The sequence below is a fragment of the Salarias fasciatus genome, chromosome 9 (assembly GCF_902148845.1).
Source record: "Salarias fasciatus chromosome 9, fSalaFa1.1, whole genome shotgun sequence".
In the NCBI taxonomy this organism is placed as follows: Eukaryota; Metazoa; Chordata; class Actinopteri; order Blenniiformes; family Blenniidae; genus Salarias; species Salarias fasciatus.
The window spans coordinates 17825266-17841095 of record NC_043753.1 but is presented as its reverse complement, the minus strand read 5'-3'; the positions used below and the strand labels follow the sequence as shown (position 1 = coordinate 17841095).

Below are 15830 nucleotides of genomic sequence, written 5' to 3'. Positions count from 1 at the left end.
GCCATGCCAGAGAGAACGCCGCTCCTCCCTCCCCGCCGTCTCTCTCCCCGTTCCTCTCCCACACGTTTCTCGCACAGATGCAGCGGCAGTCTGGTTTGTCTTGCTCTCCCGCTCGCAGTTGTGATTCACCCCTCTGTTGAGCGTCGATCATTAGTAAGCGCCGCTTGTAGCAGTCGGAGATATCACGCTCTCGGCTGTCATCTCCGCTCCCATTGTCTCCGCCTGACGAAGGATGCGCTCCTCGCGCAACAATGATTTAATTGACTTTGTGTTGCTCCGAGTGAAGTGGCGCTGATTGACAGATGGCCGGAAAAAGAAGCCGCGAATCCAGCCAAGAGTGAGTCACGCCAAGACTGGAAACGCGAGCGCGCTCGCTCAGCTCGTTGTCGGCGCGCTGCAGTCAGCTCCAGCCCGTCGGCCAGAAGTGAAGATCGGAATCTTCATTATGGCGTCTGACCACAACGCTGACACGCTTTAAAATTAAACTTTTTCATAACGTAGAGCTTCTTTGAAAGCATATCTGTTACTATGCCCGTCTTGAAGGGAATCCGTACTGTTGGCGGTGACTTTATTTGCATCCAAGAAACACAGAAACCAGTTCCACTCACACACCAACAGGGAAAATACTGGAGAAATATATGAAAGATTAGCGGAGCTTCAAGGCCAAGTGGCGTCGGTATCAACAGGAGAGAAAGACATTACTGTCTCTTTAGTTAAGTCACAGAGAAATAATCTAGAGATGACAAACATTCACTCCGAGCCAAATAAACCACTTGGACTGCGCGAGCAGTTTATCAAACAAACACCGTGTTTATTTTCTGCATGACCAATCTCAATTTTTACAGCGGAGGAGCACAGAGAACTGGATGCCGTGGCAGAAATGGAAATGGTCCCAGATCATGAGGAGAGAATCCTCGCTGCATCTGCTTTGTCCGCTCCGCTGTGATTCGGTCGGCTATAGGAAGCGGCGGCGGCAAGCGACTCGCAGCCGCCGCCTTCCTCGTGGAGGCTAACAGCGCGGTGATTTGTATGTTTCAGTGTAATGATTGCCGTGCCATCCCTGCGCGTAGAGGTCACTGGTGGTCTTGCAGGAAGGACCTCTGTCTAAATGAATCAATAAGAGCCGTATAGAGACCACGGGACCGTTGCCCTTTCAATTTCCTCCTTCATCTCTCTTCCTCTGGCTGCTGCATAAAGGAGCTGCCACCTCTCACACGGCTCCGCTTCTTTATTCTGCCTCCCAAGGTTGCAAGTCGAGCCGGAATTCTTTGCAATCCTGATGAATCTCATTCAAGCTTGCCTGTTTTGCTTTTTTTTTTTTTTTTTTTTTTTTTTTTTTTGTATGTTGTGTTTGTCACAAGTTATTCATTCAGAATACTAGTTTGCAAAAAAAAAAAGAAAAACCTGGAATTTTCCAAAGCAAGACAAAAACAAACCACAAACTAAGTTCAAGGGACTGAAGTGATGTTACTCCAGCAGCTCAGTGTTTCGCGTTCGCCCACTCGAGGGTCTCACACTGGCCTCAGCTCTCTTGTCTTTGCAAATTGAAATGTACACAAAATCACTCTTTCTAAACAAGACGGAGGAGGGTCACCGCCGAATGATGCTGAATCACTTTGTGAAAGAATGATGTGGTCTGAACTGCCAGTGGCTCATTGGTTCGGACTTGCTGTGTGTCTCACCAAGGGAAAGTTGCTTGCCGTAAGTTCAGCTGAAAAATAAATCTTAAAGATCAAATGATTTCTTCATATTTCTAATTACTCTCTGATGCTTCAAATCCACTGACAGAAACCTTCATGGAGCTCCAGGCAAAAAGGCCAGTTGTCAACTGGCTCGTGTGACGTGATCCCTGGTTTTTTTTCCCCGGGACCACGCCGTGGTGAAAACGATCCTGCGAGCAGAAGACATTCAAGCTTTCCAGGAACGAAAAACCTCGAGACGTCTTTTACCAGGGTGTCAGATTCCAAGTGCTTCTTGCACAGAGCCGTGATTGTCAGTCTGCTGGGTGAAGCCCAGAAACACGAGTTCATCTCCTCCAGGATCATCGCAGCGTCGCACTCCTGTTAGGTTATTATTGCCGGCGTGCGCGTCGGCGCCGCAGTGTTGTCAGTATCAGCAAGGCGGCGGGTGCAGAGGTCGGCCGTGTCGGGCGGCCCCGGGCTCCTTCTGTCTCTCTGAGTTTCTGTCAGCATTGTCATCAGAGCATCGGTCTTCACAGCTTCACCGGCCTGCTGTCCGCTTCCACAGCATCTGTGCCTTCACCTCACAGCTGTGAAGGCGAGTGTCGACCCGCTGCATCAAAACGCCAGTGACCCTTCAGCGGCTCGATTTGTACACTTCTTTCATCTTAAAGTGGCCACTAGACCTCAGTATTGTTTTGTCTCCAAGTCTCGCGTCAATCTGAGCTCCAAGTACGATCTCGCTCAGGTAATCGCCTTCCTCGTTAGGCTAATTGGTCTTAATGAGCTGAAATTACGTTGCTCTTTTCCGTGCCGTTCTTTTCATGTAAGATATCATCTTTTCAAGCGAAGGTGTCTTCTTGAAAAGACCCTGAGCAGATGGAGTGCTGTCATTGATCGGTTATGATGAGCGCCGCTGATGAGGGCTTCATCCTTTGATGTACGGTTAGTGCTCCTCAGGGAGCCGCCGCCGGTCACGAACCAGCGAGCCCATTTCAGCAGCCGGTCCCACCGAGAGAAGCCCGGCTCCGCTGACCCCAGGTGACCTCTTCACAGGTCAAAGGAAGGAGGACTTTCTGAATAATCCGCCTTTGGGGCTTAGATTCGGCAGGTCCTGCATGTGCGGAGGGGAAATTTTTAATTAACGATGTAATTATTCTCGTTTGTCCTGCGTGGCTCCGTGATGCTCCGCTAAAACGTAATGAATGAGCGCCGATCTGACTGGCGAGGATTTAGAGCAGCTTTCACCTCAAATATCCCCGCTGCTGAGTGAGGGGGAGACGACGACAGGGAAACGATGGGCTTTCTAATGTCTCCAACTTTAATTCCATATGTGCATTTGTGTTTTCTTTATCATACTGGATGTGAGCTGCCTGTATTTACTGTTTCCACTGAATGTGTGGATGAAGAATCAACTTCTTGTGTGAATTTGGAAAAATTTCTGATATAATTATACCCATATAATTTAAAACATGTTCTCAGGTGTAACAATTTGTTACACAGTTCAGTTCCAAAAGAGGGAATTAAAGGAAGAATTTCAAAAGTGATGCACAATAATACAGCGTTATTGACACATGATGGGAGAATACTGCTTTAGATTGCAGTTGTTTTTTCATAAATTCCAAACGACATGACGCCAGCTTTCTATAACCAGCTCACATCACAGCGTGAATTCGGCGTGTTTACATGTGAAAAACACCAAAGCCGTGTGTGCAGTTGACACATGAGCAGTATTCATGTGGCACATGCGCTGCCGATCACTGCAGAGACACAACCACAAGCAGATGGAGAGACTGCAAGGGGTGACTGAAGAGGAAAAAAAAAAAAAATGAAAACAGGAGGGGAGTGACAGAGGAGGAGGGGAAGGAGGGTTGGGCAGAGGCGCAGATAGAGAGGCAGGATGACTAAAGTCGCAAAGGAGAGCTGGAGACGGGGAGCGAGCAGGACGGAGACACGGAGCGGGAGAAGGGGAGCGCTCGCAGCCGCCTCATTAGCATCAGTGGGAGAGTCGGTCACATGCACCCACACCGGGACTCGCGCTGAGAGAGCGCTGCTGCCCATCGCAGCACGGGGGGGAGCCCACGGCGGAGGAGGCTGGAGGCAGATCGTGAAGCGGAGGAGAATGGGGAGCATCACTGCCACCTGACTCGCACGGGGGGAGTTAGCGCGGCAACTGCGGCGGCAGTCTGAGCACTCCGGCTTATCAAGGAGACTGGGGCGGACGGGGAGAGAGCTGCTGAGATTATGCACGGGGCAGAGAGCTCCTGTGGATTCCCCATCTTCGGCAGCAGCAGCAGCGATAGCGCGGGGAGCGGGAGCCGCGGCTCTGCAGACGGCAGCGGCGCTAGCTGGAGCCGCAGCAAAGCAAAGAGCCCCGACTCCAAAGACACCTGTCTGCCCGGGGATGAAGGTAGCATTTACAGTCAGGGCGTAGCAGGGACCGGCCGTCCATGTAGCCGCGCCGTTCAGCGTACCTGTAGCCAGAGCAGCCACGGCAGCCGCGCTGCGGGCGCGAAGGTGACCACGGCAGTGCGTCTGAGTGGAGTCGTAGTAGCAGCGGGGGGGGGCAGTGGCTCAGGACACTGAATGACCAGTGTGGCTGATGAAGGCCACCTGGATCCGACTGCTGAAACGAGCCAAAGGAGGTCGCGTCAAGAGCTCCGATGCCTGCGTAAGCGTGTGTTTACCTCGTGAAAGTTGTGTTGGTGTGTTTTTGTTTGTGTGTGCATGCCCTCGCCTCAGTCATCGTCTCCCCGGCGCATCCATCAGCGCGGCGGCGCCGGGGTCAGTGTGGCATGGTCGAGTACTGCCCGGTAATGATGAGAAGTTGGTGTTGTTATCAGTTATGGCTGTCAGATTCTGGGCAGAGCTCCACATCACCTCCCTCTGACCCAGTGGGACGGCGTTCTCCATCGCAGCCGCGTTTCTAACCGCCACCTGATGTAACGATCGCAGGTATATTCACCTGCATGCTTCTGCGCTAAAAATAGCCCGAAAGATAAGCGATCAAAAGCCCGTTCACAACCTTGCATGGAGAAGAAACACAAACCCGACACACACTTTACACGTTTCTATTGGATCGAATATCATCATGACAGCAAAAATCAGCTCATAAATTATTAATTAGCTCGATCTCAAAGGAGTTATTCATCACAGGTACAAAGTGTTGAAGATGAAAGCCACGGATGCGATTGATGAGCAGCAGGGCTTTGTGTAAGATGGAGGACATAAATATGAACAACCTCGTGTTATGTGGGGCGACAACACTTGGTGTGGACTGGATCCATATGTCAGGTGGCGTTAAGTGGAGAGGAAGGAGAGGTGCGATCCTCCTTTGTATGTATGTGACGGCTGGGTAATTCTAATCAGGCACACAGCGAGGGAGGCTATTTTTAACTCAGACGGCAGAGTGTAATGGTGCAGTGAGATGAATGAAAGACCTTGTGTGGGTGGCATAGTGGCGTGCAGGTAAGGATAAGGCTCAACTTAGTGAAGAAAAAATACCTTTTTTTCCCATTCTGACAGCCAAATCATGGTTTAAAATGAGCTCATGGGTTATAGGGATGGTTATGTTTAACTCCTGACAGCCACAAATTGAATTATAAATCCTTTTTTGACAATTTTCTTGAGTTTCTTGTTTAAAATTTTTCAGCAGCTCTTGAATCACACATTCAAATGTATAAACTTAAAGCGATGCTCACTTCCCGTTTCCAACTTTTCCTCCAGACAACATGATGAATATGAAAACATTACAGCGTGCACGCAATAATCTATAGAGCAAGAGCATGGAAGCATCGCTGTATACATTCCATCAATTATTTATAGTTTTCATGCAGCACCTAACATCGGGGACGGGAGTGTGATCATGTGCTCTCCAACTTTTCTCTGTGTTTCTTTGTTTAAGTCTGGATGTTTATGAGAGGAAGCTGGTGTTTCTCACCTGATTCCCACCTTTTTTTTTTTACAAGTCATCGATAATCTTCAACAGAGAAAAGTCTGTAACAACAAAGGAAAAAAGAAAGAAAAAAGTTCTTTCACTGTGCTATTTTTGCTCATCAGTTAATCAGACTAACAGTGAATAATCAAAGTTCAACACTTTGGTTCTGGTTGAACAACCATTAACATGCAAGGGCCATAAGAAGGTAATTATTTCTCTACAGTGAAGCCCTTATTGGCTTAAAACAGCTGTCATCTTCAAAGTGTGAATGAAAATGAGTTTCCGTGTTGTGTGTGTGTGTGTGAGTGTGTGTCACTGAGGTGTTGCTGCTTGTATCTCCGCAGGGTTCGGCCGACTCCTACACCAGCCGTCCATCAGACTCCGATGTGTCCCTGGAGGAAGATAAGGAGGCAGTGCGCAGAGAGGCAGAGCGACAGGCTCAGGCTCAGCTTGACAAGGCCAAGGTTGGTATCGCCGTGTCCACTTCCTCTCCAAGAGGGGCGCTTTGGATTTCACTCCAATTGGTCCCGTGCTTTTTATTTTGTGGATGGACAGCTCATGCTGGACTCTTGGAAAGTTTGAACTTTGTATGAGAAATTGAGAGGTTGTTTTAGTTTTCAGTTCAGTAACAAGTGATTAACAAGTGATTGTTTGCAAATTGGGTCAAAAGCGCAGCTCTCAAAGAGGATTTAGAAAAACAAAAGCCTCAGCAAATTAGGTAATCACAATATTATTATCACATCATCTGTATTGGCAGGTTATGGCTTTTAATTTAACTGTAAATATTAGCCCCAAAGAGCCATTTCAAATAACAAAAATAAAGATCTATGCCTGTTTAAATGAAACACAGTGTTATATTTGACTGTATTCATCGTGGTTACACATTTTGATGCAGTTTATTTTAATGCTTCATTCACCAACAACTCATCACAGCAGCAGCGTAATGGCCTGTAGTTTCATGAGAAGACGAGGACTTGATTTTTATTTCATTGAGTGGAAAGAAATACCGACATCATGTCAGTATCTGAACCTGCAGCTTGTAACGAGAGCTGGATAATATTGACCTGTGTGTACCCGGTCGCAGGGTCATCCAGAGGGTAGCATGCTCAGGTTGACCTTTGACCTGCACTCTTTCCTCACGCTCTCTAAAGACATGCATGTTAACAACACTCATGGTTCTACATTGTCTGTTGGTCTGGATTTGAGTGCTACGTTGCTGTGTGGAGTTTCAGCGTCGCTGAATTGCTCTCTTCTTCAGATGCTGCAGAGATGTGCTTGAATGAGCGAGTCTCCTCTGCTTTCCAGAACGACACAGCGACTGTTGATGTTTCAGTCAGCGACAGTGCGAGTCCTCATAAGTGTAGCGTTACAAAGGAAATCTGGTTTATATTGGTTGAATGAATGACAGCTGGCATCACTCAGATTCTAACATAAACTTTACTTGGGTTTGTTTGTCTTTTTTTTTTTTAAGTAGTCTGGTTTCTTCTTGGCTTGGTTTTTCTTCCTTCTCAACCTTCATGTTTTTTTGAGGGGGAGTGTTTCTTTTCATGGCAGGAGAAAGAGTCATTTGAGAGAAAAAGCGCAGATTATCTTTATACAGAAAATCCTTACTTTTGCTGTCCTGAGATCACCTTTCCTCCTTGTACTATTCAAAGCTGTGAACGCGACTTGTAAAGTTTTGTTCTCTTTAGCGCTTCTGTCATGGATCGGCATGCAGCGTGACTCAGAGTGAATCAGGACGCTGGAGCTGACTCCAGCTGGTTTCTCACATGACGGGGCTGTTAGGGGCCACCGATGTGAGAGGTTAGGGGCCTCGGAGGGCCTTGTGTCTGTTTATCATAGCCTGGGTTTTTTTATTCTCTCTCTCTCTCTCTCTCTTCTTCTTCTTCTTCTTTTTTGCCTGCTCTGCTCCGGGCCACAATTAGCAGCATATAAACAAACATGCACACGAGCGAGCAGGCCTGCCTTTGTGCGACAGGAATCGCAATCAGCGATCGTTTCCACAGAATCTCTCAAATCGCCTCCTCTGTTAAGATTCATGCCTTTGATCTGTGAAATAATGCTGCTATCTCCAGTGCACATTCTGTCCTCTTCCTGCTTTATAGCTCATCGGACGGCTCATAGTCTTCCATTGTTGCTTAATAATTCAAGCAAGTGTCTGAAAAAATTGGGTTTATTGTGTCTTATTGGGTGTTTAGTGCTTCTAACAGCTCGTTCGCTCATTAGCTGTGAGCCTGCAGCTTTGGGCCATCCATCCATTTAAGCAGACGTTTTCCTCCTGCGCCGCGTCTCAGAGCTGGCAGAGGCGAGTCATTCCAGCGCATCTATTTTGTTATTTTTCCAGAGTCACCCTCTCCGGCTCGCTAATTAAAAAGATAAGTTGGCTTTATAGATAACCTGGCATAGATTATCCCCACTGGCATTTTACATGACAGATGACTAGTAAAAAATAGCCTCTCTGCGGTCTGGCCACCAAAGAGAGAGCAGGCCGGGGTCACAGGAAGTGCAGCCTGCTTGACTGTGAGTCTTTATGGGCAGTAATTCACTATCACTTCCCCGACATTCCACTGATATTTGGAGGTAGTGAAAACAGGCTCGGTGCCTGTAATGGTACACGCTCTGCAATATTCATGTGATTTACACATTCCCATACACCCATCTGTTTGTCTCGCCTTGGCGTCAAAGTGGCAATATTGTGTGAAAATCTACATAAAAACAATGATTTACATGTATCGCAAACAGTATAATACGAACATGGACTTTCAATCATCATCTGAGAACCTGACGACCAGTGGGTTTTGATTTCATCTCTCATGCACAGACTCTAAAAGTTCCCCTAGATTCATTCATCCATCGATATATAAACAGCTTTATCTATCTGAAGCTGGTCTGCACTGCACAAACTTCAAATAGAGAACAATCATTCGAACCTACAGGAAATGTACAGTTATCGATTAACCTCAGAGGCATATATTCATACAAACCAGAGTACATGTGCAGTGGGACGATGTGAAAACTCTGATGTTCCTAGAATAGAGATTTTCTACACTTCTGAAAGTCTCCCCCTCTCAACTAAATGCTCGTTTTACAAATAATTTGAGTGATATTCTGCCAATTTTCTAATTGGTTGCAAAATACTTATTTGTTTAGCGGCCACCTAACACTTCCCCAGCCTTTTGTGATCCCTTTTGTGAGTTTTTTGATGATATTTTTATTGAATTGGTAAAAAAAAATTTCAACCATTCAACCATAACGTGTTATATTCTATGAAATAATATGAGTGGATTCATTTTTTGCATTTCTTGCTATTACTCACATTCACACATCGGCCCAATCTTCATGAAACTGCAGATGGGATTTATATGCAAATAAAAATAACTCCTTCAACTGTACACTTCAGGCATTATAGGAGGAATAATTGGCTGCTGCAGGGCCTGAGCGTCTGGGTAATTAGAGAAATATTTTCCCACAATAAATTAACGGAGGGTTACCTGTATGTAGCGGTGCACTGTTCAGGCTCCCGGTGCCGCCTGGGGCCGGTCCGCCCAGCTGCTGCGAATTCATCTCTAATCGATCCGCAACAGTCAAGGTGAAACAATGTGGGAATCTCGATTCATGGCTGGAGATGCTGAGCGAGCGGCTAATGGAAAGGCTGTGGCACGTTACATGCACGAGTGGGGACAGGTGTTGGTCCAGTCCCAGCGAGCGCGGCGAGGTATTATCTAATGGAATATGCATGGCGTGATGTGATACTGTGACAGGCGTCGTGGGCCGTTAATTGACTGGTCTGTCGTGACCGGTTGGTTACTTTGTGTTTTATTTTTAACCCTCCCCTCCTTCTGCTTTTTTCGATTTATTTATACACTTTGCTTTTTCCATCCTTTTTGACCATCTTTCTGCCCCCCCCCTTGCTGAGCGTCTAACCCTCCGCCTCCTCCCTCCCCCCCTCCATGCAGTCAATATGGCATCTTTAATGAAGGCCCGCGTTACGTAACAGGCAGCAGAGCCGTGCGGGCCAGGTCAGCAGATGGAGGGGCGCTGCACGGCAGCGTAAAGGTGTCATCATGAGCACATCCTGCAGTCACCTGTGATGCGAGGTGGCGTGCCAGGAGGCCAGAGTGCTGCGAGATTGCCTGCAGGTCTGCGAAATGTCATTAAAGTCGACAACGCTTGATCTAACAGTCGAGGCGAGTGTAGCAGCTGGGGAGGGAGGAAGGAGGAAAGAGGCAGCAGTCCATGAGCCAACTGAGAGAGAGAGAGAGAGTGTGTGCGCATATGTGTGTGTGTGCTAATGGACCACATACCTTCGTGTATCGCCATGTGACTCATCGCATGCGAACGCCAAGGACTCGGTGTCCTCGACGAGACCCGGAACCGCGAACTCTGGACTGAATGATCGTCTGAACGGAGATGTCAGACACACACACACACACACACACTCACACTCACACTGGCTTTCAATCATCAGCAGACTGAGTGTTTACATTGCTGTCAGCCAGAGGACGGTGATTCCAGGAGGATTTCACTAATGTATTGTTTCTATAATCCTTAAAGTTCATCATGTCACACCTGTTATATTTCATCGCGGCATCAGTTCACAGTAAAAACCTTCTCTTGTGTTTAATGTACGTTTCAAATGGAACCGACAGACTCAACAGTTTCAGAGCAACATCCACATAAAACTCTGGATGAAGTGGATTAACTATCCTGTGAGTTTTACATCAATGTAATTTTGATTCTTTGTGACAGCTGGGGCTCAATTGGTAAAGCTTCCACTCACAAGGTTGTTGGTTCAATCCCTCATCTTGCCCCGGCCATGTTTTGATGTGTTCATGGGAAATATATTGAACTCTAAATTGCTTCCGTCCATCAGTAGGTGAAAGTGTGAAGGGCTTTAACAATGCATTGAGGAAAGCTGGTTTACTATTCTTCTGTATTTTGTTTATCCACTGCATGAGGACGCAATTCCAAATGACAAAGTGAGCCTGTGCTGTATAAAGCAGAATGACAAAAAATAAATAAATAAGTAAAAAAAAAATCCCCACGATATTTTAGATTTGATTTTCAGAGTTCAATTTCCACCTTCAGTGCTTTCAGACTGAAAACGCTTCCAGCAGATAACGACAGGAACAGTGAGATCAAACCAAAAACAATAAACTTTGAGGCTGTAAACGCTGAAGCAAAGGCCCCTGGGTAGTTAAGGAGAGAAGCAGCAGGGTTGTGTAATGACCCTCTGTGGGTTCATCCATGTGAGGAACCACTTTCACATGCAAGTGCTCATTTCACCCACTATTGATTGTAGCTGCTTCAAAGCTCCACTAATCAATTGTTTCTAAATTGCCAGTGCGTCAGATGACTGTGTATGATGTGATCATGTGGAGCCGCAGGGCTTCGCCCTGCAGCCGCGCGGTTCATCTCCGCTCTCCGGAGCTCCTTAACCTGGTCGACTCATTAGGCTGATTGGAAAGACTTAAAATAGTCTCATAAACCAGCTATATATATTTTATATATTTACTACAAGAGCCAACATAAAAAGTTATTAGCTTTTAAAGGATATGTTCATCTTCATTTCTATAGAATTTTTTCATAAACTACAATTCTACATGATAATAATAACTACAGAGAGAAAAAAAACTTAGAAATGAAAACTGTAAATCTTAATTAAAAGATGAAAAAACACTGATAAAACACAGCTTAATCAATATATATCTAGAATGTTTGGGTTAGAAACAGTGCTGGTGACATAACGTGGGTTTGACACGTTTTTAATATCATTTAAATAATAAAGCGATATTATGTGATTAAAGTTGTTCTACTTTTTATTCTCATTGGTATTTTGTGCTAATCTTTACACTGGTTGCGCTGTAGTTAGAACTCAAGTCTCAGAGTGAGAGCGGCCTTTCTGTTTCTCGTTTTTCATGTTGTTCATTTTGAAGAAACTAATTTAAATGATTTTCTTTTTTCTGACTATCTACAGTTGATCAGCATCAAAGCTCTGATTTAGTTTGTTCTCAGTTGGTTCCACTAAATGTTTACCTGCAGATGAAAGAGAGCATGATGGGAGAAAAGGGAATGTAGATCTGACTGCTGCCAAACTGGCTCCAACATTTTATCCATTAGCATTTTATGTAATTTTTAAAGAGATGTGTATCTGAAGCCAATACTGAAGCTTTCCCTGCAAGTATAATGTTTTCCCATTACTGTATATTACATACTGTGGCTCCTAAATTGTATTGAAAATTCTTATTAAGCTCTTCCGAAGTAAACTGTGTTTCATGTAATATGTGTAAAGTACCGTACTTGTGTGTATTGTGGTCGTATTACAGCCTGTGGAGCGATAGAAAGCATTTCATCAGCTTTATGCATAATCTCAAGGACTGATTTCCTCAGCAAGAAACGAACAGTAAGGTCAGGAGTGATTCAGTCGTGGTGAACGTAATCGAATTGATTCATGCATCATTTACACCAGTACTGCTTGTGCAAGACATGACTTTTATTTTACTGACAAGGTCGAGGTGAAGCGATCGCGTCAAATGTTAACCGGTAAGAACAGCTAAACCAGGTGGATGACCGACAGCCAACACGTCTCTCTCTCTCTCTCTCTAAGGTTATATTTACACTCGAGCTTCACAGCTCAACAAGTCGAGCACAAAAGGAGGGTTTTTTTATGGGGCCATTATGGCGCGCACGCCTTCAGAGAGTTGATTGTGTTGACATTTGGTGAGACATACTAAAATCCATGCAAGCACTGATATGTATGTGCCAATAAAATCTGAGCACGTGTAATTACATTTATGCGCGCATAATACGATTTGTACGGGTGTGCGGTCGTCGGTGTGCATACTGAAATATGTGCTTGCCTCCGTCAGCTGTTGTACGACAATTCGATTATAAGATCACATTAGCGACGTGGTTCGAACCCCTTTTTTTAAATTTCTGCTTCCTTCCCGTCTGCAGACTAAACCAGTTGCATTTGCTGTTCGCACAAATGTCAACTACAGCCCGAGTCACGACGATGACGTCCCCGTGCCAGGCATGGCCATCTCCTTTGAGGCGAAAGACTTCCTCCACGTTAAAGAGGTGAGAGCCAACAATCGGAGGACGATCGCCGCCGTAGTGATACAGTGGGAAATGACAGTGACCGCTGACTGAGCGCCGAGGATGTTCCAGTTATTTCTCTTGACTTGTTTTGTGCAGAAATTCAACAATGACTGGTGGATAGGCCGCCTGGTTAAAGAAGGCTGTGAAATCGGGTTCATCCCCAGTCCGGTGAAGCTTGAAAACACTCGAATCCTCCAGGAGCAGAGAGCCAAGCAGGGCAAGTTCCACTCCAGGTGAGAAACCCGAATTTCAGAAGCACGTTTTGCTCTTGTCATCTGAGTTTTATATCGACTTCTTCTCTTTGGTTTTCAGTAAACTTGGAGCAAACTCATCATCGAGCTTAGGTGAAGTTGTTCCTAACTCTCGGAAATCTACTCCTCCTTCGTCTGGTAAGCAGCTCCAGCGGACGCTAATATTCAGCTTTATACATTTAAGCTCTGAAATCAGGCCAAAGGTAGGATTTTTATTGTCCATGTCTTAAATATGTTCTTGTTTTTTTATTGTACTTGTGTCATTTGCTGTGCAGCCAATAGGAAACGTGGCCCATGACCTGTGACCTCCCGCGTTCACCTGTGTTCTGTGTCATAATGCTCTTGTCTGTCTGTGTGGGTAGCCATTGACATAGACGCCACAGGCTTAGACCCAGAGGACAATGAGGTTCCGGTCAACCTGCGCTCCCCTAAAGCCAGTCCAAACACTGTCATGTCACCCCTAGCAAAAGAGAAACGAATGCCCTTCTTTAAGAAGGTAAAGCCTGGACTCCCCCCCATCCTGTCCTCCTCCTCCTCCTCCTCTGTCCGTCCGCACCGCTCTGACTCCTGAATGCCTGTGGCTGCTCGGCCTCACTCTGCGCCCGTCCCGTCTCCGTCCACGCCACCGTCTTCTGTCCTGTGGCGCGCACGCCGCTATGAGCATGCATGCCTGTTCTTAACGCCTCTCTCTTTCCTCTCCCGTCTCGCTGCAGCTAAGCAGAAGCAGAAGTCGGTAAGTCCTGGTGCGCGGCGGCACCGGCCCGGCGGGTGAACGGTCTCGTACTGACTCCTCTCGGGAAAACCTCTGTGCTGTGTTTGTTGATGGTCTCGTGCCCTGATTCAGTGAGAGCTCAGTGTGTAACGGCGTATTTATTGCTCTGATGATGGAACGAGTGGAAAACATACAAAATCTTTCTAACAATCAGGAAATAATGTACAAAAAACAAACTTCCTCTTTAAATGGAGGTAATTTAAATGAGATATTACATGTATTATTGAGCTGGAGTGTGAATTTTTGAGTCAGGCCTCAAATGTCTAAATCCCTCCTCAAGACTACAACCAATAACCAATCAGCGTTTTTGTTCTCAGTTGATTTTTTTTCAACAGATAGTCTTTTCCTGTCTAATTACATTGACGCTGTAATCCAGGAGCGAATGACTCAATACTTCCAGGAATCGAACCCTTCAATAGTATCCTCATGTCAGTCAGCGGCCGGAGCGTCAGTTCCCACCGCGTCCTCGGGGACTCGCAGTGACGACAGCAAACGCGGAGATGAGTGAGAAAAGAGGGGAGACGGCAACGAAAATATCAGAATCGGCCCTCCGAAACACGCTATCGTAAAGATAACAGACTGAAAAAAAGGGTTGGACTCAAGGACAAACGAGGAGAGACTGAGAAATGATTTCATAACCGACGGTTCCTCCGTTCTCTCTCTGTGCTTCCCAGCCGTCTGACCTCAAACCTAGTTTTGACTTAGCTTAGCGTGATTTTTTTTTTGTACATTTGTACCTCCACTGGACTGGAGGCTTCTCCCTCCACACACTGAGCTCCCGCTTTCTCCAGACCCCTCTGACGTCTTCCCGCTCTTCCACTAACCTTTCCCGCAGCGTGTTTTATTTCCTAACGCCGTGACATCAGGACCATGAGACGGGAAGCGAGACGTGCCGCTCGCTGTGATTAGCGTTAGCGTTAGCGTCCCGTCTCATGGTTCACGGTTTTTCCCGCTCATTGTTGTCCCAATCCCTGCAGTGATTTGTGATTTGCCATTGTTTACTTTGTCTCCCATAAATGTGCAAATGTTTTCCCTCTTCTTCTTCTTCTTCTGCTGCTCCCCCTCCGAAGACGGAACACATTCCTCCGTACGACGTTGTGCCTTCCATGCGGCCCGTGGTTCTGGTGGGACCGTCACTTAAGGGCTACGAGGTGCGTCGAAGCGCCGCCGTCTCCAACGCTCCTCCATTCCCACCTGTTCTGTTCTTCATCTCTCATTCTTCCTCGTCCTGCAGGTGACAGACATGATGCAAAAAGCACTGTTTGACTTTTTGAAACACCGATTCGAGGGAAGGTAAGCTCCCGGTGACCTTTTTCCTGCGAGCTCTCATCCCGCTTCCTTCCTCATTCCTCCTCTCCTCGCGTCTATAGGCTGGTATTTATCTGTCCCCCGAGGTTAGTCGAGGGAGTGTGTAACAAGTTTGTTTGGCCTGGAGATGTGTGCAGCTGCTTTAAATAGGCCTCCTCCATGTCCTTAATAGGCCATAGTGGATCCTGAGCGGAGCAGGATTCTCCGTCCGCCCGTCCAAAGAGCAGAGAGGTTCAGAAAGTTGCACAACTCCAAGATCCAGTCAGTGCTGCTGATTTATTTTAAAATCGTTTAATGTTTTTTTTCATGCAGCTTCACACTTTAAGAAATCCCTCTGCCTCTGCTTTCCATCATGATTTTAAATTTGTTGATTTATTTTTTTCACCAAACAGCAAATGGTCGCTCTAGTCAGTTGACAGTAAACTGATTGACCGCAGCTTTAATGCAAGGTCAATCATGTTGATGGGAATATTTTGTAGCTCTCAGTAGAAATGAACATTGGATTCGTTGTGGACTGTTGTGTTTTGTCCTTCGTCTCGAGCTTTAGGAGACTCTGGTCGACATTTATTTACAGTGTTTTGACATTTTAATGACTAAGCGGCGAATCGATTAATCAAGAAACACACTGACACGTCGATCAATAATGAAAATAACAGTTAATTGTGGCTTCACATGCATGAACCTTCTATTGATTTTACTCAGAATCCACATACCTTAACATAAACTGCTGACTTGGACGTGACCTGATAGTGGAAAACTTTTAAAATGAATCTTTCATTAAT

General features: G+C 46.1%; 1 protein-coding gene across 8 annotated transcripts in view; it reads left to right on the top strand.

Annotated features, from left to right (window-relative positions):
- The window catches only part of cacnb2a (calcium channel, voltage-dependent, beta 2a), a 51451-nt gene that overhangs the window by 27806 nt on the left and 7815 nt on the right, over positions 1–15830 (top strand). For 4 of the 8 annotated variants that reach the window (XR_003932106.1, XM_030099867.1, XM_030099869.1 and 1 more), the window contains 7 exons: positions 5961–6080; positions 12574–12696; positions 12814–12950; positions 13030–13106; positions 13331–13464; positions 14811–14891; positions 14975–15033. Coding sequence is in view for 7 of the 8 variants with exons in the window: in XM_030099867.1 (XP_029955727.1) it covers positions 5961–6080; positions 12574–12696; positions 12814–12950; positions 13030–13106; positions 13331–13464; positions 14811–14891; positions 14975–15033 (731 nt within the window). In the remaining variant the exon portion in view is untranslated. Of the gene's footprint in view, positions 1–3754; positions 4351–5960; positions 6081–12573; positions 12697–12813; positions 12951–13029; positions 13107–13330; positions 13465–13681; positions 13702–14810; positions 14892–14974; positions 15034–15830 lie in introns of those variants that run through there. The other 4 variants (XM_030099871.1, XM_030099872.1, XM_030099873.1 and 1 more) reach the window with 3 other exon arrangements.